The following is a 25,332-nucleotide window of genomic DNA, read 5'->3' as shown; positions in this document are numbered from 1 at the left end:
AATTAAAAAAATATTTTTTTATGTAGCCCTGCCCGGGGTTTGTTTCCTGCCTTGCGACCTGTGTTGGCTGGGATTGGCTCCAGCAGACCCCCCTAACCCAGTAGTTAGGATATAGCGGGTTGGATAACGGATGGATTTTTTAATGTAAATTTTCCTTTTTTAAATTAAAGTTCTGGTTGTAGTATTGGTACGATCTGTTGGAATGAAAAATTGAAGGCATTTTATTATTACACGCAACTGATACCTTGCAATGGGTGTATTGTGAATAACACCCTTGTGTATTGTGAACAAGTGTGTTGTAAGTGAGATTTCTAAGTGTGACCAGAGTAATGTCTTGATATTCCGGACTGCAGTTTCCACTCTCTTAGATTCATATGAATAAGCTGATGCATCTCCACTTAGATTTAAACACTATTCGAATATTGTGGACCAGGCCAGCTAGTGAAAAACATATCTTACATAACTAGTCATAATCCACTTGAACACTAGCACTCTAACCTAGATTTTAATCCACTGATGTCAGACCAGTGTTTGGTGCACACTTACAAAGTACTCCAGTCTCCTTCACATATTTATACATATAATAAAATAAATTATTATACTCCTATCTGAGAAGCAGAATCTCTTGATTAAATATAATCTAATGCCAAGTACAAAAGCTTGATATTTTCTATTTTTGGTCTATCGTTTTATTATTCAATTAGTCTATCCTGACTTTGAAGTTAAATCCATGAATCTTAAAACATTCTGAAATATTCTCATAAATTCAAGTTAAGCCCTTTAAAATAGAATGCTAAGTCAGAACTAAGCTATATTAATAAACAGCATTCAGAGTGAATAGGAAATCATCTTATGAAAATAAAAGTTGTTGAAGCAGATTTAATAAGGAATGTAAATTCCTCATAGAGTACAAAAAAATTATGAATATAAAACTGAAACAGACGACTGTGCGTGTCACTTACCTTACTTAATGAAAACTCAGTACAGAGTTAGTTCTAGCTCAGATTACCCCACCTCCAATTCAAATAGCTGCACTTGGGCTACATAGGCTTATAACTGAGAAAAAGCTGTGGAAGGTTGAGAGCTGTGACTCTAAGACTGAGTTGTGAATAATAGCGGAAGTGCATATTACCATTGTGAAGGGCTGCCTAGATTGAGGGAGTTGACAGGAGCAGGGTCACAGCCAAGTTGGCTCAGAGCAGTTTTAAGAACCACGGGAAACCTCCAATTCACAAAGCAAGCAGAAGTTGTCTTGCAAACAACACTGTCAAAGCATAACAGATGCTAATGGATTGCATGCATTGCATGTTTGCTAGATGTCGTGGAAATGAGAGTGTGATACATCCTGGGTTGTAGCATGAAGTTACCCTGGAATCTAGAGGACAGGCAACTCAGCAGCTAACAGGAATTCATAACTGCTTATTAACATGAGTGAGGCCAGAGAGAGTTGGTAAGAGGCTACAAGACCTTCTGGTTGTCAAAGAAGAAGCAAAGAGCCGCTAGATAGAGAAGATGAGACCTTGCTGCCCAGTGAAAGGCAAAGTTCACAGAGCAATGAAGAGGAGAGTGATACTTTCCCCTCCATTCTGTGCTGGTTCCTTATTGGAAACAGCAAACTACAAGGCTGAAAAAAACAGCGTTTTAATGAATAAATGAATATCTTTATTGCCATAGCACAAGTACAACGTAATTGGATGCCATTGTATCAGTGCAAAACAGCAGGAAATTATAAAACTACAAAAACATATAAATATGAAGATTTATAATAGGGATTCTAAAAGTGGAAAAGCAAAACAAACACCATACTACACAACAAGACACTTTCACATTCTGCTGATATTCATTGCCTAATTTGTTCCCTTTGATGTTTCACAGTGTGAGCATCATTTAGTGCAGTCACGGTCTTTGGGTAAAAACTATTTTTTAATCTATTTGTCTGTGTTTTTATTGTCCTGAAGCATCTGCCTGAGGGCATCAGTTCAAACAGTGAGTGACCGGGTGGGATGGATCTTTATTTATGCTCCAGGCCTTTTTCAGGCAGCAAGAACTGTAAAGATCTTCCAAGGGTGGGACAGGGCATCCAATGATCTTCTGGGCAGTGGTGATGACACTCTGGAGTGCTTTCCTTCTTGATGCTTATGCAGCAGGCAAACCACACACAGATGCAGTAAGTCAATATGCTTTCGATGGAGCAACCGTGGAAGGACATGAGCAGTTTTAGGGTGAAATGGTTATTTTTGAAGATCCTCAGGAAGTAAAGCCTCTGCTGTGCCTTCTTTACTAGCTCTGTGGTGTTAGCACTACAATTCAGATCATCCTCTATGTGCATACCCAGGAACATGAAGATTGAGACCCTCTCCACACAATCCCCGCCATTGAAAAGGGGCTGAGTATCTGAATATTTGTTTTCTTCCTTCTAAAGTCAATGATGAGCCCCTTGACTTTGATGGTGTTAAGAACCAGACTGTTGTCTCTACACTACCCAGACAAATGTTCCATTTCATCCCAATAAACTGACTCATTCTCCTTAGAGATGAGCCCCACCACGGTGATGTCTTCTGTGAATTTGATGATGCTGTTGCTGGAGTGTGTGGGGGTGCAGTCATGGGTATAAAGGGTGAAGAGAAGAGGGCTCAGCACACAGCCCAGTGGAGAACCAGTGATGAGGCTGAGGGCTGAGAAGATGTGGAGGCTTACTCTTACCCTCTGGGAAGTCCATAATCTAGAGGCAGATGGAGTGTGATAGTCCAAGATCTGTCAGTTTAGTCACCAGACTATAAGGGTGGATGGCATTAAATGCAGAGCTAAAATCTGCAAAGAGCAGCCTAGCGTAACTCCTCTGCTGCTCTAGGTGGGTTAAGACAGTATGGAGAGTTGTGGCTATGGCATCCTCTGTAGACCTCTTTGCTATGCTGAGTGCCTAACATGGGTGGTAGGCTTGAAATGATGTGAGATCAGACCAGTTTTTCAAAGCACTTCACAATCAAAAGATTTAAAAGAAAATAATAACTCAGGTGCGCAAGAACACCACAGGTTTAACCAAAACTTACCCAAAAGTGACCCCAGTAGAAAGTTTAAGGCTTCTTAAGTATAAAATCCAAAGGAGAACTAGGGCAGAAGTTAAACTAGTGGTTGGCACAGAGGCAAAGGGCAAGAGAGTTAGACATGAAGCACAGAAGCAGGTGCTTTCTGTAATAATGCATGGTGGGCAAGTGGGAAAGTCATCCCATTAGGTAGACAACAAAATTTACACCTGGGTAATCAGGCCAAGGGAGGCAGCAGGAGTTTATTAACATTTCTGCTTACATTGACACTCTGTATTCACCCTGTGTTCATCTCTGCCTTATGATTTTATAGATTAAGAAAGGCAATTTTTTTGTATAAATTTGGTCCCTTTCATCTTCTTTTGGATAGACAGAGCTTGCATGAGGAACCTGTCTCTATCATACATTAACATTACTTACATGGAAGAAAACTTTGTGAAAGACAGTTCATCATATTTTGTGGCTGTTTAACACTCTGCTAAAGTTTTCATTAGACCTTCTTATCAGTCCATGTTTTTCAGAGTGACATCAGACATATTTTAACCTTTTAGTGTTTAACAATCCATCGGCTTTTATGTTATTTTAATACCCTATACAGTGCAAACCATCACAAGGCACTTGTCTACCTTAGCAGCTTCTTGACACAGACCTGAGTGCTGTCAGCAAGACAGGATGTTTGGTTTTTCATTCGAATATCAATGAATCCCCCGGGTGGTGGCATCTTCCCAGGAATGCTGTTGTAATACGGATGTTCAGCTGTTTCCTCCTCTTCTTCCATCCAAGGGGCATCTTCCAAGTTGAGCTTTCTGAATGACACCATAAAGACAAGTGTTCTTTAACTTGCTTGCCACACTGCTAACAAAAGTGAAAATAAAAAATGTTGTATAGAAATGTGAGGTTTAATTAAAAAAAAGTGAGGCTCCCAGCTTTCTGATTTTTCTGAGGTAAACTGCCAGTGGCCATCCTGATATCTTTCAATAAAAAACAGCTACTCATTGACTAAAGATAAAAATGAAGTTGGCTCAGTGTTTTTCACACTTGCCATGCAAGTTTAAGACATGTCATCAATACATTAATTCAGATCGATAAATAGATAGCTATGAAAGGCCCTATATAATAGATAGATAGATAGATAGATAGATAGATAGATAGATAGATAGATAGATAGATAGATAGATAGATAGATAGATAGATAGATAGTGTGGCGAGCGGCTGGGGGTGGTACCCAGCCGGGACGCCCGGAAGGACCGGAAGAGGGACTACGTCTCCTCTGGACCACGAGAGGTCAGCCGCCCTGGATGGTATGGGGACCACGGGAACAGAGCTTGGAAGCTCAACCCTATAGGGGCCCGTAGTCACTGCCAGGGGGCACCCCGATGCCTGTGGAGCCCTGGCCCTCAGCACTTCCGCCACACCCGGAAGTGCTGGGGGGAAGAAGACCAGGGACACCTGGAGTGCTTCCGGCTGCACAGCCAGCACTTCCGCCACACCTGGGAGTGCCGGCGGAAGGTTATTGGGAGGCACCTGGAGCATGTCCAGGCGAGCTTAAAAGGGTCGCCCTCCCTCCATTCGATGGCTGGAGTCGGGAGGAAGAGAGACAGAGCTTGGAAGGAGAGGAATGGAGGCAGTCCTGAAGAAAGGCATCGTGGTGTGGCCTGGACTTGGGGGAGTATTGGGTTGTGTGTTGTGTTTTCACTTGTGAATATTGTAAATAAACGTGTGTGGGTTTGAACCAACAATGTCTACTTGTCTGTGTCCGGGCTGTTCCCCTAGATAGATAGATAGATAGATAGATAGATAGATAGATAGATAGATAGATAGATAGATAGATAGATAGATAGATAGATAGATAGATAGATAGATAGAACAGAACTATATAATAGATAGAGTGATAGGAAAATTAGAAGTCACATACAGTATGTCTAAAAACCTGTTAAAAATGTGGTTATAGCTCTTATTTATGAGTACCCATTGCTTCATCAGCTTTCTTGTTAAACTGATTATTCTATACCATAAGTATGATTCAGGACCTAAACATTTTTCAGTAACTGTGATCAATAAAATAAACCTAACTTTTGTCATCTTCTTATTTTAAAGCTGAACTAAGGATTCCTCTGACCATGACAGATAGTCACGTAAGACACTAGATCACAAAAGCTAAGTGCTCCTCTGCACTCACTAATATGTATGTGAGTGGGTACCATATTTCAAATTTAGCTTCAGTCTTGGACACAGTTTTGCTTTTCTGCCTGTGAATATGCAAAAACAGTATGCTTCAGACAGTCAACGATAATGGGTGTGCTTGGATAATTACTACTAAAAGTTATTCCAATAAAAAAACTAACTCCTTTTCTGGAACTTAATGTGTATTTACAAAATTAAGGAGTTCAGTCATGATAGAAAAAGGGGGAAATTCAAGGATATGACACATTCTTACCTATTCTGTAGAGTGGGTAGCTTAGAAGGACACTGCAGGTATTGCTTGAATCGAAGTTCAAAAGCCTGTCCAATGGTGCTGATGACATCCTGAGCCAAACCATCAGAGCACTCTAGAATATGACATGCTAGAAAACAACAGATTTCATGAATCTAAAGCACCAAACAAGGAGTTAAATAATCTAGGCCAATTCACTTTTTAATTTTTAAATTATCAATCATTATATATATAAAACTAATTTTTAATGACCTGGCTACTGACTACTATACCACACTGCCCTTCATGAATGGGAACAGGAGGGGTCCAATTCTTTCATGACAGCAGCCTTAAATAATCCGTCATGGCTAGTGAAGCACGCCTCAATTAACAGTAATAAAATACTATTTAGTTGAGATTATGCTCCTTACAATTCTGCTTTACATTACTTCTACACTGCTTACGCAATTTTGGAAAAAAAGTAATTTAGTATGGGTTCACCACTGCATACAGGCTCTCAATGTTTACAGGGTGCTCTACTATGCAAACGTCAATCAATTCACTTGGTTTCATTACTTTGATCTAAATTGTAGCCATATATCACACAAGAGAGTCATACATTTCTAGATTAAAACTAGCAATATCTCATGTGAGGATGTTTGGAGGAAGAACCCATTCCACAATTATTAATCCTCCCAAAGACAAAAGTCAAACTATTAAAAGTGTAATGAGCAATCATATGTAAAAGAACCATGTAGTTAGTCTCTAATCAATTAAATTTCATAGTTAAAGGAAACTTACTGACATTAACATAAATAATAAAACACAGGACAGGAGACCAGAAGCAGTTCCCGGATCTAGTTTAAAAGGAAGCCAGCTGCCTTACTTAAACTGAGTCAGAATTGGAAGACAGTGGGCAACGTTCTTTTGGAGGAGGAAGAAGGGGTCATGATTGGTTAATTTACATTTATATACAGTATAGGATAAAAGACTAAAATGTTATTTCCACAATGAAAAGGAAAGATGGTGAAAGACACAACGTTTTGGCTGTATAGCCTTCATCAAGTGTGCACATTAAAAAAACATAGGTAACATATTATGGGAGCAAAAGGAGGAAACAAACCCAGGACAGATGAAAGAAGAAAAGGTAGGCATGAAAAAGCTACCATAAGAGAAGATGGAGGGAGAGATTACAAAGTTAGTTGGTCATTAAGACCTAGGGAAATATCTGATCTCAGGCTGAGTATGAGCTTAGCTTCTTCTGTTTTTCTTTGAAAAGTGTCTTTGAAGCCCTTCTTCTGATGATCATTTGTCAGATTCCGTGTGAGTGGAAGATAGGCAGCGGTATTAGAGACAGTTGTTTTGAAGCTTCTACAGAATAAATTCCTTTCTACCAGACTACCACTGCACCCCTTTTGTCATACTTAATATACAGTGCATCCAGAAAGTATTCAGAGCGCATCACTTTTTCCACATTTTGTTATGTTACAGCCTTATTCCAAAATGGATTAAATTCATTTTTTTCCTTAGAATTCTGCACACAACACCCCATAATGACAACGTGAAAAAATCTGCAAATTTATTAAAAATAAAAAAAACTGAGAAATCACATGTACATAAGTATTCACAGCCTTTGCTCAATACTTTGTCGATGCACCTTTGACAGCATTTACAGCCTCAAGTCTTTTTGAATATGATGCCAGAAGCTTGGCACACCTATCCTTGGCCAGTTTCGCCAATTCCTCTTTGCAGCACCACTCAAGCTCCATCAGGTTGGATGGGAAGCGTCGGTGCACAGCCATTTTAAGATCTCTCCAGGGATGTTCAATCGGATTAAAGTCTGGGCTCTGGCTGGGCCACTCAAGGGCATTTACAGAGTTGTCCTGAAGCCACTCCTTTGATATCTTGGCTGTGTGCTTAGGGTCGTTGTCCTGCTGAAAGATGAACCGTCGCCCCAGTCTGAGGTCAAGAGCGCTCTGGAGCAGGTTTTCATCCAGGATGTCTCTGTACATTGCTGCAGTCATCTTTCCCTTTATCCTGACTAGTCTCCCAGTTCCTCCTGCTGAAAAACATTTCCACAGCATGATGCTGTCACCACCATGCTTCACTGTAGGGATGGTGCCAGGTTTCCTCCAAACGTGATGCCTGGCATTCACACCAAAGAGTTCAATCTTTGTCTCATCAGACCAGAGAATTTTCTTTCTCATGGTCTGAGAGTCCTTCAGGTGCCTTTTGGCAAACTCCAGGCAGGCTGCCATGTGCCTTTTACTAAGGAGTGGCTTCCATGTGGCCACTCTACCATACAGGCCTGATTGGTGGATTGCTGAAGAGATGGTTGTCCTTCTGGAAGGTTCTCCTCTCTCCACAGAGGACCTCTGGAACTTTGACAGAGTGACCATCGGGTTCTTGGTCACCTCCCTGACTAAGGCCCTTCTCCCCCCGATCACTCAGTTTAGATGGCCGGCCAGCTCTAGGAAGAGTCCTGGTGGTTTCGAACTTCTTCCACTTACGCATGATGGAGGCCACTGTGCTCATTGGGACCTTCAAAGCAGCAGAAACTTTTCTGTAACCTTCCCCAGATATGTGCCTCGAGACAATCCTGTCTCGGAGGTCTACAGACAATTCCTTTGACTTCATGCTTGGTTTGTGCTCTGACATGAACTGTCAACTGTGGGACCTTATATAGACAGGTGTGTGCCTTTCCAAATCATGTCCAGTCAACTGAATTTACCACAGGTGGACTCCAATTAAGCTGCAGAAACATCTCCAGGATGATCAGGGGAAACAGGATGCACCTGAGCTCAATTTCGAGCTTCACGGCAAAGGCTGTGAATACTTATGTACATGTGCTTTCTCAATTTTTTTATTTTTAATAAATTTGCAAAAACCTCAAGTAAACTTTTTTCATGTTGTCATTATGGGGTGTTGTGTGTAGAATTCTGAGGAAAAAAATGAATTTAATCCATTTTGGAATAAGGCTGTAACATAACAAAATGTGGAAAAAGTGATGCGCTGTGAATACTTTCCAGATACACTGTACATATATAATTATATAAAAGTATAATTTTATTTAAAATAAATTACATTCTCAAACACAGTTCATTGAGTTAGGGGGCCAAAGATCATGCCCGCAGTACAGAGTGCATCACAGGGCCCACTCATACACACATACACATACACAGACACACACATACACACACACACACAAGACAACTTTAGAGCTTCCATTTAAACAAAGATGCAAGTCATTTGGATGTGGGAGAAGCATTGGAGTACCTGGAGATAAACTCTGCAGACAGGGAGAGCACATATAACCCTCATTCTGACAATGACTTAATTACAGGTCAATGGATCTCAGAATCAGCAACACTAGCAATTGTCTCATTCTCTCCTTAATTTGTTCCTGATGAATATGCAGTTAGTGGAATATCTTTGAACTCAAATCAGAAGCTGCTGATTCTTTGATGAAAGAAGTGTTTTGGAAAATATATGGCAGATCTGTACATTTGGTAAAGCTTTACAAATTAACACAAAAAGAAGGAAAAAGCTGTTTTACAGGTAGCTAATATTCAGTGTATGGAAGTAACTGTAGCATATCTTACCTCTGCGATTTACAGGATCTTTTGCTACATAAGCAACATAGTCAGTGGTATCCTTAAAATAAAAAAAGAAAAAAGATTGATATAGTGAATTTGCTCAACACAATCTTCATTTTCTGTTATCCACAAACTAAAAAGCATGGGGATTTAAAAATCCAGCAACTCAATGCTAACTTGGAATCTGGTTCCTGTGTAAGTGACTCATAAAGGTTCACATTTTCCTGTCAATGACACCAAGACAATCATTATGTACACAGTATTTAATACATAAAATATACACTTGGCACTGGGATCTTTGTAGACGTATACTGCCAATAAATTTGTATCCTTAATTATATGCAAGTTAGGGACATTGCTATCCTAACTACTTCTCCTCACTATCTACTGTTGAAATGATACTTTATTCATAAACGATTTTTATTAATTTTTAAAGAATAAAATAGGGAACAACCAAATAAGAAAAGCACAAACATTAAAAGTAGAAGAAAGCTCTCAACCTACCATTCATTTATGAGGAATGGTAGTTAGCCCTCAGTAAAATACACACTTCCACAATTTCTGGTAAAGATGGTCAGCCTCAACTTAGAGGTGTCCATCACACACACTTCTCTTAACTCTGCAAAATGTATTTGAGCCAAGACCATGTGAGTAATGCTGTCAGATACCTGTTTTACTGGGTCTCATGTTTTACACGTGGAAGGTAGAAAGTGATATTGGCAAGTGAAGAGTAACTCTACACGACTAGTTTGGTAAACAGCAAATTCCAGTTGGTAGTAGATTCTTCAGTTTTTGAGGATGTCCTAGAACATGAAGCTGATTTTAAATTAAAAGTCGTTGAAGTGGCGAAAGAAATTGGTAACTGTGCTCCTGTAACAAAATTTAATGTATCTGAGAAACCTGTGCGAGATTGGAGGAAGCAAGAAGATGTAAAAAAATTGAAAAATTAAGTGTTGTATTTTTGAATGGTCATTTAAGTCTGGGTCTGAGTTTATGATTGATTTTCTGGGTTTCAAGACCCGACTTATATGCGAGTATATACAGTACCTGTTTTTCTGTTTGTGAAATTTTACCTTTGTTTAACTTCTCCTTGTGTTTTCATAACAAATTATTTATTGTGCTTTTGATAATGCTGTGTTTCTATTAGCATTTATATCCAGACTAGAGCAACCATGGGGTAGTAATATTTGGGACAATTGAATCCCTGTCTCTAAACTCTCCTAAAAATAAATTCCAATATCAAACTATTTATGTGGAAATGGTGATGGCAACTTATTACCATATAATGTGAGGTTAAATTATAGTTAATATTATAACAACAGTTTTGATATTTAGGATGTGTTACTATAGATACTTAGGCAGATATTGTACCATACGCATGAATTATGAATCTAAAAATTATGATTACTTCTGTAAACATAATTAAAAAATATTTGTCTAAAGGTATAATTCTGCTTCATGGAACTGACCCAGATTTAGATGTAAACCATTGATATACTGTAAAAGATTAACCACAGAGAAAGAGCAATGAAGTCATACTGTATGCTTATAATGCTGTATTATGGTCAATACACTACTGAGATCTGAAAAGAGAGAACTCATCTAAACAACCATGTGTTACTTAAGTTGAGATCTTACCGGGTCACCTCCAGATGCAAAGGAAATGGACTGCATGTGATGATTGGCTATAATCTAGTGAGACAAAAGCACAACATAAATATCTTATCAGACATATTAGTTCTGTCAAGTAGAATTCACTTACCACCGTATACTGAGGGTAAGTCATACATTGCAGTATGGGATTTACAGTGGATGATTGAAGCACACGCTAAATATTAAAATATAAATCACCACTGATCATTGAAAGTTATTTTTAGACACCAAAACATTTCTCGCAATAAGGACACAAAAAAACCCCTCTGAATTTTAATTAACCTACTTGATATTAACCCTCGAAATTCTCTGTAAATACAATTATTCCCAAGACCTTTTTGGGTTTATCTGTTTTGAAGAGATACACAGGGTTAACCCTGAATAGATCTCAGGACAGTATTCTGCTCCTATCTTGATATGACAATGGAAACTGATCATCAGACATTGACACAGATAGCAAAGCTGACACATATAGAACTGTGCCATCAAATCAACTCTGAATTTGCTTTCTTATAGGTTCACCATTTTGTGAGTAGCTTCATGGCAAAAAGGCAAAATGATTGAGAATAAGTAGAAGGACAAGAAAGATGTTAGCCCTGTAAGCACTGTTGACAATGTAACAACAATGAATGTTCATGTCAGGGGAAATGGGGAAGTCTCTAAGCCTTACACTGTGGTTGCCAACAATAACACAAGGGGTACATCTATAGTATAGATTAGACACTGAACTACCCTCACATGGACAAGCAAAAAAAAAAGAAAAATGAGCAAAAAAACGTGTTTCTATTGTCTCAAGTGGAACATCTGCCTGGGCGTTGGTGACTGTTTCAAAATAATAGAAGGATATATGATAAATCTGTGTCTTTATAGTGGTGGACACTTGAAATACCTTTCCTACTGTTTTATTTTAAAGTTGTGGTATTTTAATGTTTCTGTTACACATAATAACATTTCTTCCTGTTGATAAAAATTCAACATATTTGACTCCCATTTTACAGGGGTAAACATACTACTAAGGAGGCTACATCCCTTTGCCTCTGTGAAAAAAAAAATATTTTTCTGTATTTTTATATTTTGTCATGCTTGTGTGCATCGGTGTCAACTCCTACAAGGTAAGAGAAAAGGTATGTAGAAAGGTAAGCAGTTCCACCAAAAGTTAAGAGAGGCCGCTAACATGAACTCATGCTACCTCTCTGCTCACAGAAATCAAGTTAGACACTCCTTAAAGATGGCTCTGGTTAATCTTTCTTTTCTTTAAGGCTTTATGATCACCAGTACCTTTCCACTCTTTATAAGATTATTAATTGTTATATAGCTATCATGACATGTGTTTCTTATCTGTTTTTTATAGGCTGAATAGCTTAAGCAGAACTGACCAGTTTGCTAGCTGTCCTCCTGCAGATCTTATCTGGAACCAATGCAGAAATTACTTCAGTGATTATTTATAAGAAACCCACAACAGTAACCTGCAACCATTTTAAACGTTTTCCATCTATTTATTTATCCAACCATCAATCTCCTTAACCTGCTTTATCCTTAGGAGGGTTGCATGGAAGCTGAAGCCTATCTCAACCATCATCAAAAATATTCTTTTCAAACCCCACATTACTTCTACGTTTCTTCCAATTCCCCATGAAAATATCTTGTGAGGCACAATAAAATTGCTACCCTTTATCAAATTAAAACAAACAAATACAATGTTGTGCTCATATCTCTAGGTATACAGTATAATTTAGCTATAATACATGTAAATTCAACTTTGAGAAGCTCACCTGCTTTGAGTCTGGTGTCATAAGGTTTAGGCTGCTGGTAGAAATATTCAGGGTGATGCTCATGCCTGCAAACTGGAGATTGCTTTTTCCCAGTATGCTGGAGAGAACCTTACTTGGAGGCTATGGGTGAAAAAAATGCAAAAACACAAAAATATGCTATAATATTCGTATGAACAAAAATAAATTTAACGACTATGTGATGAAACCCACAGAAGTCATTTTAGAAGTGTGTTTTACCTTCTTTAAAAAATTAAACGCTCTATTAAAACTTTGTTTTTTATATTTTTTGGGTCATTCATTTTGTAGATACAACTACATGCAACACATTTATTTTGATTAAAAAATATCCATGTTACTCTCTTTAAACTTGAGCGATACTAATTAAAGCATTTCTGCAATTTCTTGTGAGATGATTTCTAAATACACCACTATGTAAATGATATGAAATAAAAAGGGACAGTAAAATGCAAAAATATATTGTGTCTGACAAACTTGTCAATACAATTTATTATACAATAATTTTGTGATTTTTGAAGATTTGTGGGCAAATATTATTACTCTTCCTATTTGTTTATGTGAGCACAAGAACCCTGTATACATATATAAGTGCAAGAATGAGGGAATTGCCACAGACCAATCACCTGGTTTTTACAAATAATGTACTACATAAAATAAAGTTCAATAAATATTTTCATTGCCAATAAAAATTTGAATTTAAATCTACATACCAAACATCATTGACAAAAGAGATTAAACTATATTCACATAAAGGTTCCAGTTGGAAAGACAAGTGGATACATTCATCCAAGAGTAACTTCCAGTTTTTGAAGGTCACTGCCAGTTATTAGTCGGATCTATGCAAACAACTGCACAGATTTTATTATATGGCAATTCAGTAATTTCATTAAATATTTTTACTTTAGTGCAGCACCATTTTGAATTAATCAAATTACATTTGATTCAAATTGTTTTCCAGTTTTCATTTTTGGTCCTGACTCCTTCAGTTTTTATTTTAATTTTTGCCATTCATTTTGGGTCAGATACAATGACATTTTCTCTTCTTGGTTATGGTACTCTGATTGTCTTTTGACTATTCATTATTACTATTGTTTTTGTATTTCTGGCACAATAATTTCCATTCATCTACTCCATTGTTCACTAACTCCATCTAGAGTATTGAAGTTCAAGACCTTAAAGCATTAAATTTACATCAAGTGGACAACATATCAGTGAATTTCTAATATTAAATATTCTCTCCTTATTCATCTTCATATATCTTTCTTTTGGACTTTTTTTATCCATGTGTCCTTCTTATTAAGACTGATATAGTTTTTTTTTTTTCATTTTAGCTCTTTCAATAGTATGTCACAGTTATACCCTGCCATTCATTTTTCGGAAACCGGTTTTGTACATTATACTGTTTTGTAGAACTGGAGCCTGTACTGAAAGTGGACATTTTTAAATAACGTACTATTTAGTACAGTGTTTCTCGACCCACCCAAAAGTGAGTAGCTCATGCATTCAACCTCCACTCCCATGCATGTAACAATCACCACTTGCTGACAAGATAGGGTGAGCATTTAAAAGAAAATTAAAATATTTAATCAATGACATCAACTTCCCTAAGTTTTAAGGATGGATGATGGCATGATGAATTTCACTATACCTTTCTTTTGCGAAATGCTCCTTTAGCACCAGGCACAGCTTCACATACTTGACTAATAGCTTCCCTAGAAAGAACAAAAGTAGCTTTAATGCAATGGATACTGTCACATGAAGCAACATAACACCAATTGTAAAACACAGAAAATGTTCTGTTCTGTTTTTAACTAATAACTATTTTTAACTAATAAATATGCAATCTATTGCTCTGTCTTTTTATCTATTTGACCATAAACTCTTGACATATTTGTAAATATGTATTTCTCTCTCTCTCTCGAAAATGATATATTGATAAATTATACAGAAACACATAGTAACTAAAAGTTTATATATAGCAAGAAAAAAACAGTGTTAGGACCAGGTGTAAGCCAAAGCCAGTAAAAAAAAAACAAGACATGAAGCCAGTCAATGAAAAAAAAACAACACACACACACAAACACACTGTACTAGTAAGACAGTAGTGAGTGACCTGTCTGATGGTACATTTTCTTTCTAGTCTAGGATGCATTCATTGACAAGCAAAAGCAGCAGTAGTCTTGTATGATGCTGCAGGGGAAAATTCAGATTGCATAGATGGAGCATCAACACCTCCGAGGTGTATCCTTTACAGTGACCAAGGTATAACATGTTTCAAAGAACATTAGAACAATTAGAACATTAGAATAATCTAGACGAGAATAGGCCATTCAGCCCAACAAAGCTTGCCACTCCTACCTATCCACTTATTTCTTCCAAACAAACATCAAGTCGAGTTTTGAAAGTCCCTAAAGTCTTATGTCTAGCACACTACTTGGTAGCTTATTCCAAGTGTCTCTCGTTCTTTGTGTAAAGAAAAAGTTCCTAATGTTTGTGTTAAATTTACCCTTAACAGGTTTCCAGCTATGTCCCCATATTCTTGATTAACTCATTTTAAAATAACAGTCTCAATCCACTGTACTAATTCACCTTCATAATTTTAAACACTTCAATTTCACCTCTTAATCTTCTTTTGCTTAAACTGAAAAGGCTCAGCTCTTTAAATCTTTCTTCATAGTTCATTCTCTGTAGCCCTAGAATCAGTCTAGTTGCTCTTCTCTGGACCTTTTCTAGTGCTGCTATGTCCTTTTTGTAGCCTGGAGACCAAAACTGCACAGGACTCCAGATGAGGCCTCATCAGTGTGTTATAAAGCTTAAGCATAACTTCCTTAGACTTGTACTCCACAAATCACGTTATGTAACCAAACACTCTGTTTGCCTTCTTAATGGCTTCTGAACAATGTCAGGAAGTTGATAGTGCAGAGTCCACTACGATTCCTAAATCCTTCTCATATCGCGTACTCTTGATTTTCAGACTGCCCATTGTGTATTCAAACCTAACATTTTTACTTCCTATGTGTAATATTTTACATTTACTGACATTAAATTTCATCTGCCACAAACCTGCCCAAGCCTGGATGCTATCCAAGTCCAAGGAAACATATGTGTAGAAATAAAGGCTATTTCATCATGATGTGACTTATCCTTCTTTATGTAGCCACTTGTTGCATGTTTTTGTTGTTTCCATTTATCATGTTTTCAGTGGTTTTGACTACTTTTATTTTAATCTTTATAAATTTCTGCATTTATTTTGACATCCATCTTGTTGTTATTTGTGTTTATTTTTTGCAGCAATTTTGTTTATTGCAGGCACCACCATTTTCTAGTTATTTGAGGTTTGTTAGCCATTATGTTGATATCAACGTGGTTCCATTGATACTACATAGTGCCGGTAAATGACATGTTGGGATGTCATCACAAAGAAGGAATTTATGATGTTGCCACACTAATCTTGGCATCCAACATTTTGGATTTCAAATAGAGGACTTTCCTGGTGTTAGTAATCTTTTTGTGAGTTAGACATTTGTGGAAGGAAAAATCAACTGTGACTTCTGGTTAGCATTTTGGTCACTGGCACTTTAGATTATTTTTCTCCTCTGCCCTTTTTCACATTCAAAGGTGCTAATTAGGATTTAGCTGGCATAGAGAGTGTTTAATATTTTTTGTTTACTAAACAAATACAGTACAATCCCTCTTAACTGGCCACCATGGGACTGGACCCATGGCCGGTTGCCGTTTTGGCTGGTTAATCCAACGCATACCTATTTTCATGTAGAAAAATATTTCTAAGGTATGTACTGTACCTCTTCAATGTTCCTGAAGAAACCATATCCACAAGGCTTCATCCACCTGTCCTTTTTGGCTGATTGCTTTGTTTCTCTCTCCTCCCCCAGACATCCTCTGCTCCTGTTGGGGATCCCGCTCCTGTTGTGCTCCCCTATGATGTTTGTCGATTCTTTAATCGAGAACTAATTGCAAACTTAGCTTGTTTTACTTCTGAGACATGTTTGTTTGAAGTGTTTGAATAAAGTTCCTGTCTCTACAATCTCCTGTGTTTCTGTGCAATTCTGTGACCCAAGTGTGACACCCTGCAGCCTCACTCTCCCTGGGATTGAGCCGCTGCACTAGACTAGCCTGCCAGCATAATCGCTTACCTCTGTGTGCTTGAGTGCAGCCAGTTCAAGCACAGTTGGCTCAGTGATTTACTGAATTTCATCCATGGCGTCAGTTGCACCTTGTACATATTGTTCCAGTAGTTTTTTAAAAAGTTTTTTACAGTTCATTAGCAGTATGTAAAATGATCAGTGTTGCAGTACTTGTGATACTCTTTGCATGAAAAAAAAGTGTTCCATTAAAATTTCACTTTTTCTTTGTGAATTGTGACGTTTACTTAAAGTGCAGCAAAAAAAGTATTTGGCGTCCAGGGATGCATTAACCCCCAAGTATGTGGCAGTTTAAGGGTTAGAGCCCCAGGATGCCACCAAACGCCCTGCACCTTCTAAGGCTTCTGGCAATGAAAATGCACTTACATGAATTACAGTACATATAGCGGTAACATTGGTATTTTACTTTCTAGCACTGTGGGAGACATAGCATTACAGTACTGTATAGTATACGCGGTTACCTTTACATTCTTTATTTTTAGATAATGTATTAAGCTGAGTTTGAAATTAAATTAAAGTGTTTTGTGGGCATATTTAGGGTTTAAACTATAAAAATAGGCATTTTTTTAATCACATCCAAAATTCGTGGTTTTTCACAATTTGCGGATGCTCTAGGAACGTAACCCCCGCGAATTCTGTATATGATTTTGCCAACACTCAATTTACTCTCCTTATAGTTTGAGAACAACTGAAAAGCTTAAATGAATATATGCATATCTAAAAAGTGCCTGAGGCTATATAAAAAGTGCCTGAGGTTATAGAAAACGGGAAGTATTAAAAGGGGCCTCATGCATAACACCATGCGTAGAATTCACACTGAAACATGGTGTACAGACAAAAGTGGAAATGTCCAGATGCATAAATCTGTGCGTTTGCCAACTTCCGTGTTCTTCCGCTCCATAAATCCCGGTCAGCATGAAAAGTAACACACATGCACGTGCCTGCCGCCACTCCCAAACTCCTCCCAAAATTACGCCTCTGTGAATATGCAAATCAATATAAATAGCCCTTAACCTCAGCGTTCTGTGAAAAGGCAATGGCAAAAGCAGAGGGGAAAATAGAAGAATTTCAGCGAATGCCAAGTGGAGGCAAGGAAAACGTATTATTTGTTGGTTTTAACAGTGGTATAAACAACAAAAGGAAGTTGATCGAGTAACATAGAGTGTCGGAGAAACTCGAAAGCTCAAGTTCACAAAGTCGCACAGTGCCCGAAATTGTTTTATATTGTCAGATATCAAAGTCGCCATGAAAAGGCGAGTTGTAGCCCACCATCTGAGTGTCATATGAAAGCTTATTAGGGTACAGAGAAAACAAAATAAAATAGGCACACAGTGGGAAAAAAGCTTGAAATGTCAAATTTAATCTTGAAATTTCCACTTTAATCACGTAGTTTATTTTGTCATTAAAGTAGAACATCATACACTTCATCTTTAAATCGTTTAATTTACTAGTTTCTCAAATACCATCGTAGCTAAAGTAGCACATTAAATGCTTTGTTTTGCATATGTTCTTCTGTGTGCTCTATGTGTGTGAATCACTATGTGCTTCTTAAACAGGCTTTCTCTTCCTCCAACAGGACACATAATCCATTAAATTTGTGATATGACAGCTCTCTGAATAATTAAAATACTGAAATGTATACTTGATATCATTTTCATGACGATAGGAGCTAAAACATGTTACTAAACATGGGAACATGGTGGCACAGTTATAGTGACGAGCTGGCACCCTGTCGAGAGATTATTCCTACCTCTTGCAAGATGCTTGCTGCACTGTGCTCTACCTTCAATTAAATAATTTATTGCAGCATACTGTCTCTTTCAAATGTACTAACCCCTGATTCCTGTCCTTCCTTTTCTTTCTCCAAGTAACCAATCACCACACAATCAGCTCTGTGACAGATGTTAAGCCATCTGTAAGCTTAGAACGCCGATTCTTCAAAACATTTAAGGAACATTGAAATATCTTCGTAGTACATGTTTAATTATTCCATCCATCTATCCATCCAGGGTCACGCCAGTCCCAGCAAGCATACAGCGCGAGGCAGGAACAATCTCTGAACGGGGCACCAGATCGTCGCTAGCACTGCGCCACCATGTCCTCATATGTTTAATTATTAACAATATAGATTATTTAAATGATATTAACATTGTATCTGTATATTATAATAAACTAGGGGGCTTCTCCCCCTGCTCGCTTCGCTCGCCAACCCCTGTGTTTGGTTAATCGGATATACAATTTAAAAATTTTTTTTTCTTTGGAATTGTTTCAATTTCATTATTTGCACTTTTATTTTAAAGCTTCATTAAAAACAATATTTTTTGGAGACACATTGTGACAACACAACGTATAACTGCCCGTGAGTGAATATTGTTTCTGTTTCTGTAATAAATAATCCGAGTTTTTCTAATGTTTGTCCCTGTGATTTATTAATTGTCATAGCAAAAGCTATTCTCATGGTAAACTGTAAACATTTTAATACGAATGGCATATCACGATCTCCTTTGGTGTGTAATGTTATCGCGGAATATATACATTACCTTTCTTTTTGCCTGTTAAAATTTACATCTCTTCTCCGTGATCATCAATATACACCCAACTGAATTGTGTATTCTTTGAAATTTAAACTTGTCGCTTGCTTAAACTGTTCCGGGACCACAGATTCTCATAGCATATGGTCCATTATTGTGTAAATCCACGTTTTGTACATTGAATGATGCAAATGCGAAAAGACATTGTTGTCTACTCTTTTTTTCTGACCTCGATTTGTCCTGCTATTTTTTCCATTACACCTGGTTCTGATGATTAATCACCTTTTCTTTGTGGTAATGCAATCTTTTCTATCTTTTCTTTGATACTATAGCGACTGACGTGATAAAGTGTCACAAAAGTTTTACTTGAACAATCGCAGACTTCCTAACCCCAAACACAACTTTCTAGCACCCTCTCCAACATCCCCCGTTACCGCATCAATCAATACCTCACTACCAGTCTTCTGTGCTGTACTCTGCCCTCCCTCAATTGGACCTAACAGTCACTTAAAACCAAAAAGCCCTCAACCTGGCTGGGACGCTACAATACTTTCGAATTTTACTGCTTTCATATTCTGTACCTTTCTCTGCATGTGTATCGTGCCATCGTTTGATTGAGCCTTTTGAATTCCACTGCTTTCATAATCTCTTATATGCCTTTTTTTCTCTTCAACGCCTTTGGGTCTCTATTCTCCATATTGTCATTATATGCTTTATATGTGCTGAGAGCACATGATCTGTGTGTACTACGTGCTTTTACACCACTGAGTTTTTTTTGATGGGTGTGTTCTTATATAATATCTTTTGTAAGTAGGGCGTGTCTTGCAAGAATCTCATGTTCCATGTCCCTGTGAGACGGCCCTGGGACAATCTCTTGGCACCAAGTCTCATGTTTACGGTCCAAGTCTCCATGGCAAGTCTCTTTTGTCTTGTGGGTCTTTTAAATGTCTTCCGAGAAGATCACATATCATAGCCTTGCTTTTGCTTTCCAGGATTTTTTTTTTATAATAGAGAGACATATTTTGCTGCATTTCATCTTAAAAATGATATCGTCATCATACGTAAATATGCTCTTTATAAAGTGGCCCAGGTTGTGCAATATTATAACTGTATCGCAAGTTTACCATGAGGTAATTGTAATTATAAGTACAAACAGTTCTACAAGGAGCACTTGATGGATTGATTGAGTATGTTTATAGTTCTTGGGATTAAACTGTTTCTGAACCACGAGGTCAGTATAGGATAGGTTCTGCAGCATTTGTCGTATGAGAGCAGTTCAATAGACAGTGCGCATGGCTGAAGCAGTGTGTGCTTGATGCTGTATACTGATCATTCTCTTTCTGATCAGCTGCTGTAGAGCTGTGATTCCACACTCAGATACACTGGGATAAATAGTCTGAGTATTGCATTGAGAGGAACTACGCTAAAGCAGCTATGGTATTCGGAATAGTTTAGGCATTCTGTGGACCATTATATTGTTACAGGTTAATTACAATCAGATGCCATAAACTAATAAACAATATGCAGTTAATTTCAGTGTATTTGATAAAGTGGCATCAGGGATGTGGATCTAAAAAAGAAAGGGAAACCACACTGGAACAAAAGCACTGCTTTGACGCTAGGTGCTGGCAGTTTGCAAAACTGAGCGGAGAACTGGCGTGAAAATGTGCGTGGCTTTACGGCAAGTTTAGGTTTTATATATCGCGATGTGAGCGTGGAAACGGGCTTACGCAACAATTTTGTGCATATGCACTGTTTATAAATGAGGTCCCAGGATATTAACTGTAAACATACAAGGGCTACAGATGGGATTTGGGGGACTCTGTTCAGGTCTACATAATAAAATAATGGAAAGGACCCTACAATGACAAAACAGTACAATAATTATTTCCTTATTTAGTCTAGGCCGATTGTCCTGAGCTTTTCATTAAGGTGAAGGAAATTTTTAGAGTTTGTTTTGTTTTGAAATTTGCAGTCTGTGTTTTACTTGCTTTTTGACAGAAAACACTGTAGTGAATTGTATATTGCCAAGCCTAAGTTACAAAGTCTTAATTTTTTGAGACAACCATATTCAATATATTTTGGAATTTTTACTTTTTGTATATAATCTATATATATAAAATTCTTTTCGCGTTTGAAACTGAAATTACGTATGAGCGTTTGAAACGGAAATTACGTATGACAACAGAGGAACAGGAAAAACATTCTTAATAAACCTGATTCTTCCCAAGAGAGCGAATGGTGACATAGCTCTGGCTGTAGCGTCATGGGGAATCGCTTCTACATTATTAGATGGAGGCCGTACAGCACATTCGGCATTGTAATTACCATTAAATCTTGCTCACGACGAAAATCCAATTTGCAACATACACAAGGGCTCTGGAAGGGCAAAAGTCTTGCAACATTCAAAGATAATAGTTTGGGATGAGTGCTCCATGGCACATAAAAGAGCTTATGAAGCCTTGAACCGAACAATGCAAGATCTCAGAGATTCTACCAAAATAATGGGAGGTACTGTCATTTTACTCGCAGGAAATTTTCGTCAAACATTACCAGTTATTCCACGAGGGACACCAGCATTCATAGTTTTCATCCTCTTTCTCTGTACGTTTACCATTTGTTTGCTCAGATGTGCTTGCTGCTTCCTGAGCAGCTCTTCTTTACTCCACCCTAGCGGCCGGCTGCTTCTCTTTCATCGGCATCTTTTCACGTTAAAATTGACTAAGTTAGTTTCCATCCATCCATTTTCCAACCCGCTGAATCCGAACTCAGGGTCACGGGGGTCTGCTGGAGCCAATCCTAGCCAACACAGGGCACAAGGCAGGAACCAATCCTGGGCAGGATGCCAACCCACCGCAGGATTAAGTTAGTTTTTGTGTTGCAATTACTTAGTACGTTTTCTTTAACCTTTCACTTAATCTGGCACTTAAGTCTTCAATCAAAAATGATTAGTGAAGGTGGTAGGGAATGAGAACGGTGCCTGTACACATCCGCCACACGGCCGCCATGCTGCGCGCTGCCGAGAGTTGATTCTACAATAAAATAAAATAAAGATAAAAAGAGTAATAAAATCATCACCTCGAAAGCGGATAGTAGACGTCACGTAGTATATGTGTACCAAATTTCAAGTCAATAGGTGAAACGGTTTGCGAGCTACAGGTGATTTAAAATCCTGGACAGACAAACAAACAGCCACGGTAGCGTATTATAGTAGAAGATTTTACTGTTTAATAATTTATATTTATATGCAATGTGCTTCTCATATATTACTTCATATTCTCATATGATAATGATGTTAATAATGTTTTTATATTGATTTCTATGTTATTGTAAGTGCTCTTTATTTGTTAAAAAGTAAAATTGGCAATTAACAAACTTATTTTATAAATACTACATTTTATTTTTTTCCCTTGCACTCAGTGAGCGAAGCCACTGGGTAATCAGCTAGTTTAAGTATAAATAACAGTTGAGATTGATTGTTTCCTGTGTTTTTATTCTTGCTTCCACTAATAATAACAACAACAGCAATTTTTGTAAATCATTTTGTGTTTTGTTTGTCTTAAGGATGCTGGCTGTTGTTGATCACAGTTTACAAGTTAAGCTAATTTTAATATTCTTGTTTTGTGATACTGTGTACATCTAATATGGCATAAACCATTGGTAGGACAAAATTGTTTCAATTACTCCTGTAACCTATTTGATTCTGTGGATTGTTTGCAGCATATCAGTCTTCTCTGTCATATCAATTAAATGAATGAATGAATCAAATTGTGTTTGGCTGCAAACACCTCTTATGTTTATTTTGTATGTTGCTAGGCAACAGGTTTCAGGTGGGTTGAGCTAACCTGGTCCCAGTAACTCATTAAGGCATTAAGGAAGAAAGCCTCCCTCATGTTTCCTTTACTCAGTCTTGATGCTTTATTATCTTAAGATCTTGTTTCTTCTTCTTGATTACATATTATGACTTTTGTGTGTTGTAAGATCTCACTTTGATTTTCCTTTCAAACCATCACATTTCTCTGTATTAACTCTACCATATTCCTGATGTTGTGTTTGTTGATTTTTTACAAAATGACTGTCTGATGCTCTGAATCCAACAATACATGGTACTTTATTTATGTGACAATACTACTACTTAGACAGGAATGTCTGGGACCTCTTTGTCAGCATCTATCTTTTGGGGCACTGATTAGTTCAATTAGTTTTTTACCTTTATTGTCAATGTCCACAGAGTGTTTTTTATCATCTCTTCATGGATGCCATGCTCCCATTGCCACTAGAATAAAGTTTTCTATGACCCTAAATCACACAAGCTTATTCTAAAAATGAAAAATTTGATTTGGAAGCAAACTATTGAATACATAAATATTTAACTGGGCTAAACAAGTGAGAGCAAAAACTGAAGCATCATTAACCTCATTTAGCCAGATCTTCATTGTATAACACAGATATTAGAAGCAAAAGATTAAAAAGCTGCAGCAGCCGGCACATTTCCAACTCTGCCTCAGATCTGCTACAGCTCTTCTCTTTATTTCTACTTGTATATGGACAGAATGATACATTATGTATGTCCAAAAAATCATAATTAAACAACAACACTTGAAAATTAGAATGAGGTGAAAATGCTTTTTTACAGGAGAAAGCAACTGATTTAATTTTTTTACACCAAAAACATACATACTTTATCTCACCTTGTTATCTGGGTTCTTGTATTAAAATCCAGTGATCTCATCGAACGTAAAACTTCTATGCATCCCAAATACTGCAAAAAAGGAAAAGAAGCAATACAGAATAAGAATTAAAAAATACATTAAATGAAAATGGTATACGTCATTCACTCTCTTATAGCACCTTTCATAAATTATATTTTCACCATTCAATTCATGTTAAAGTATTTGTTGTATGAGTAGCATACTAAAAGACTCGGCAGTTATTCAGATAGCTTAGTATTTGACTGATGGTTAAGATGATTAATTATAAAAATGAAAGCACATCTTACTACCTCGAAATGTGCTCTTTTTAGTTCTGCATGTCTCAGCAGCCAAATTTACATTTTAGTTAATATCTAGCGAGAATTCAAGTAAAAAAAATTGTACCACTGTTATCTTCATTGTGGACATCTAATCTTTCTGGTAACTGCCATCTTATCAGATTTTTGCCAAAGTGTAGAGAAAAGCTCAGTGGCCGTAGCATTTACAAAAGCATCTTTAGGGTGCCTTTAGGGTTGTTAGTTTCCCTACATTACATTTTCTTTTTGGTAACATGGTGGCACACTGCTGCCTCCCAACAAGGAGGCTGGGGTTCACATTACGGGTCATTCCTGCGTGGAGTTTACATGCTTACCTTGTGTCTGTAAAGGTTAGCTCTAGTTTACTCCCACAGTCCAAACACATGCAGGTTAGATAGACTGTCAATACTAAATTGGCCCATGTGTGTGTTTCTGTGTATGTTTATCCTGTGATGGACTGGCATCCTGTCCAGGGATTGGTCCTGCCTTGTGCCTATGCTTGCTGGGATAAGATTCCCACAACCCTGCTCAGGATAAAATGAGTTTGAAAGATGGATGGATGGAGTTTTCCTGTTTTTGCTACACTCATTAGACAAGGGGCATAATGTGTAGAAATCAGATGTTCTACAGAAGTCTGTGGTTTGATTTTCCTTATTACCAATATACCGTAAGTAGATATATATAGAAAGTTCCTTTAGTACTCCTTATTAGCTTTCTATCACATATTCGACTTGTTTAACCTGCAATAAGCAGGTTGTCTCTAGTTACTCTTACCCTATTTAAAATGTCACTTTTACTTACCTTATACAAACTGACTCCTTTCATGTTCCATACTGACATTTGATACACAGTGTATTGTGATATATATGTGCAGAAGCATTATGTGTGCAGAAAGAATTCTGTAAAATGAGCAAATACATCTGAACATCTGTCTGCCATTTCCCAAGATAAGTTCTCTGCTCTCATCTTGGCTGAGAACAGAGAATGTGGGTTGGCCATAAGAAGACGTCTAAATACATCCCTTAAGGCCACCTTACAAAATTTCTAACTAATATTCCAAGATAAGAGGTGCTAATCAGAGAACATCTAATTGCCCAGAGGGGGCTGGGTAGTCTCATGGTCTGGAACCCCTGC

The 25,332-nt window shown here is 37.6% G+C and overlaps 1 protein-coding gene across 4 annotated transcripts in view; it reads right to left on the bottom strand.

Annotated features, from left to right (window-relative positions):
* Window positions 1-25,332, bottom strand: part of shc3 (SHC (Src homology 2 domain containing) transforming protein 3) — a 267,622-nt gene that overhangs the window by 16,246 nt on the left and 226,044 nt on the right. For all 4 annotated transcript variants that reach the window (XM_051929724.1, XM_051929722.1, XM_051929723.1 and 1 more), the window contains 7 exons: window positions 23,882-23,952; window positions 14,145-14,208; window positions 12,479-12,598; window positions 10,692-10,745; window positions 9,060-9,111; window positions 5,482-5,608; window positions 3,694-3,850 (listed from right to left, as the gene is read on the bottom strand). In XM_051929724.1, the coding sequence (XP_051785684.1) occupies window positions 3,694-3,850; window positions 5,482-5,608; window positions 9,060-9,111; window positions 10,692-10,745; window positions 12,479-12,598; window positions 14,145-14,208; window positions 23,882-23,952 (645 nt within the window). The remainder of the gene's footprint in view (window positions 1-3,693; window positions 3,851-5,481; window positions 5,609-9,059; window positions 9,112-10,691; window positions 10,746-12,478; window positions 12,599-14,144; window positions 14,209-23,881; window positions 23,953-25,332) is intronic.

This window comes from Erpetoichthys calabaricus, chromosome 7 (genome assembly GCF_900747795.2).
Source record: "Erpetoichthys calabaricus chromosome 7, fErpCal1.3, whole genome shotgun sequence".
NCBI classification, from domain to species: domain Eukaryota; kingdom Metazoa; phylum Chordata; class Cladistia; order Polypteriformes; family Polypteridae; genus Erpetoichthys; species Erpetoichthys calabaricus.
Note: the sequence above shows the minus strand (reverse complement) of the source record. Positions and strands in the feature narration are given on the sequence as shown.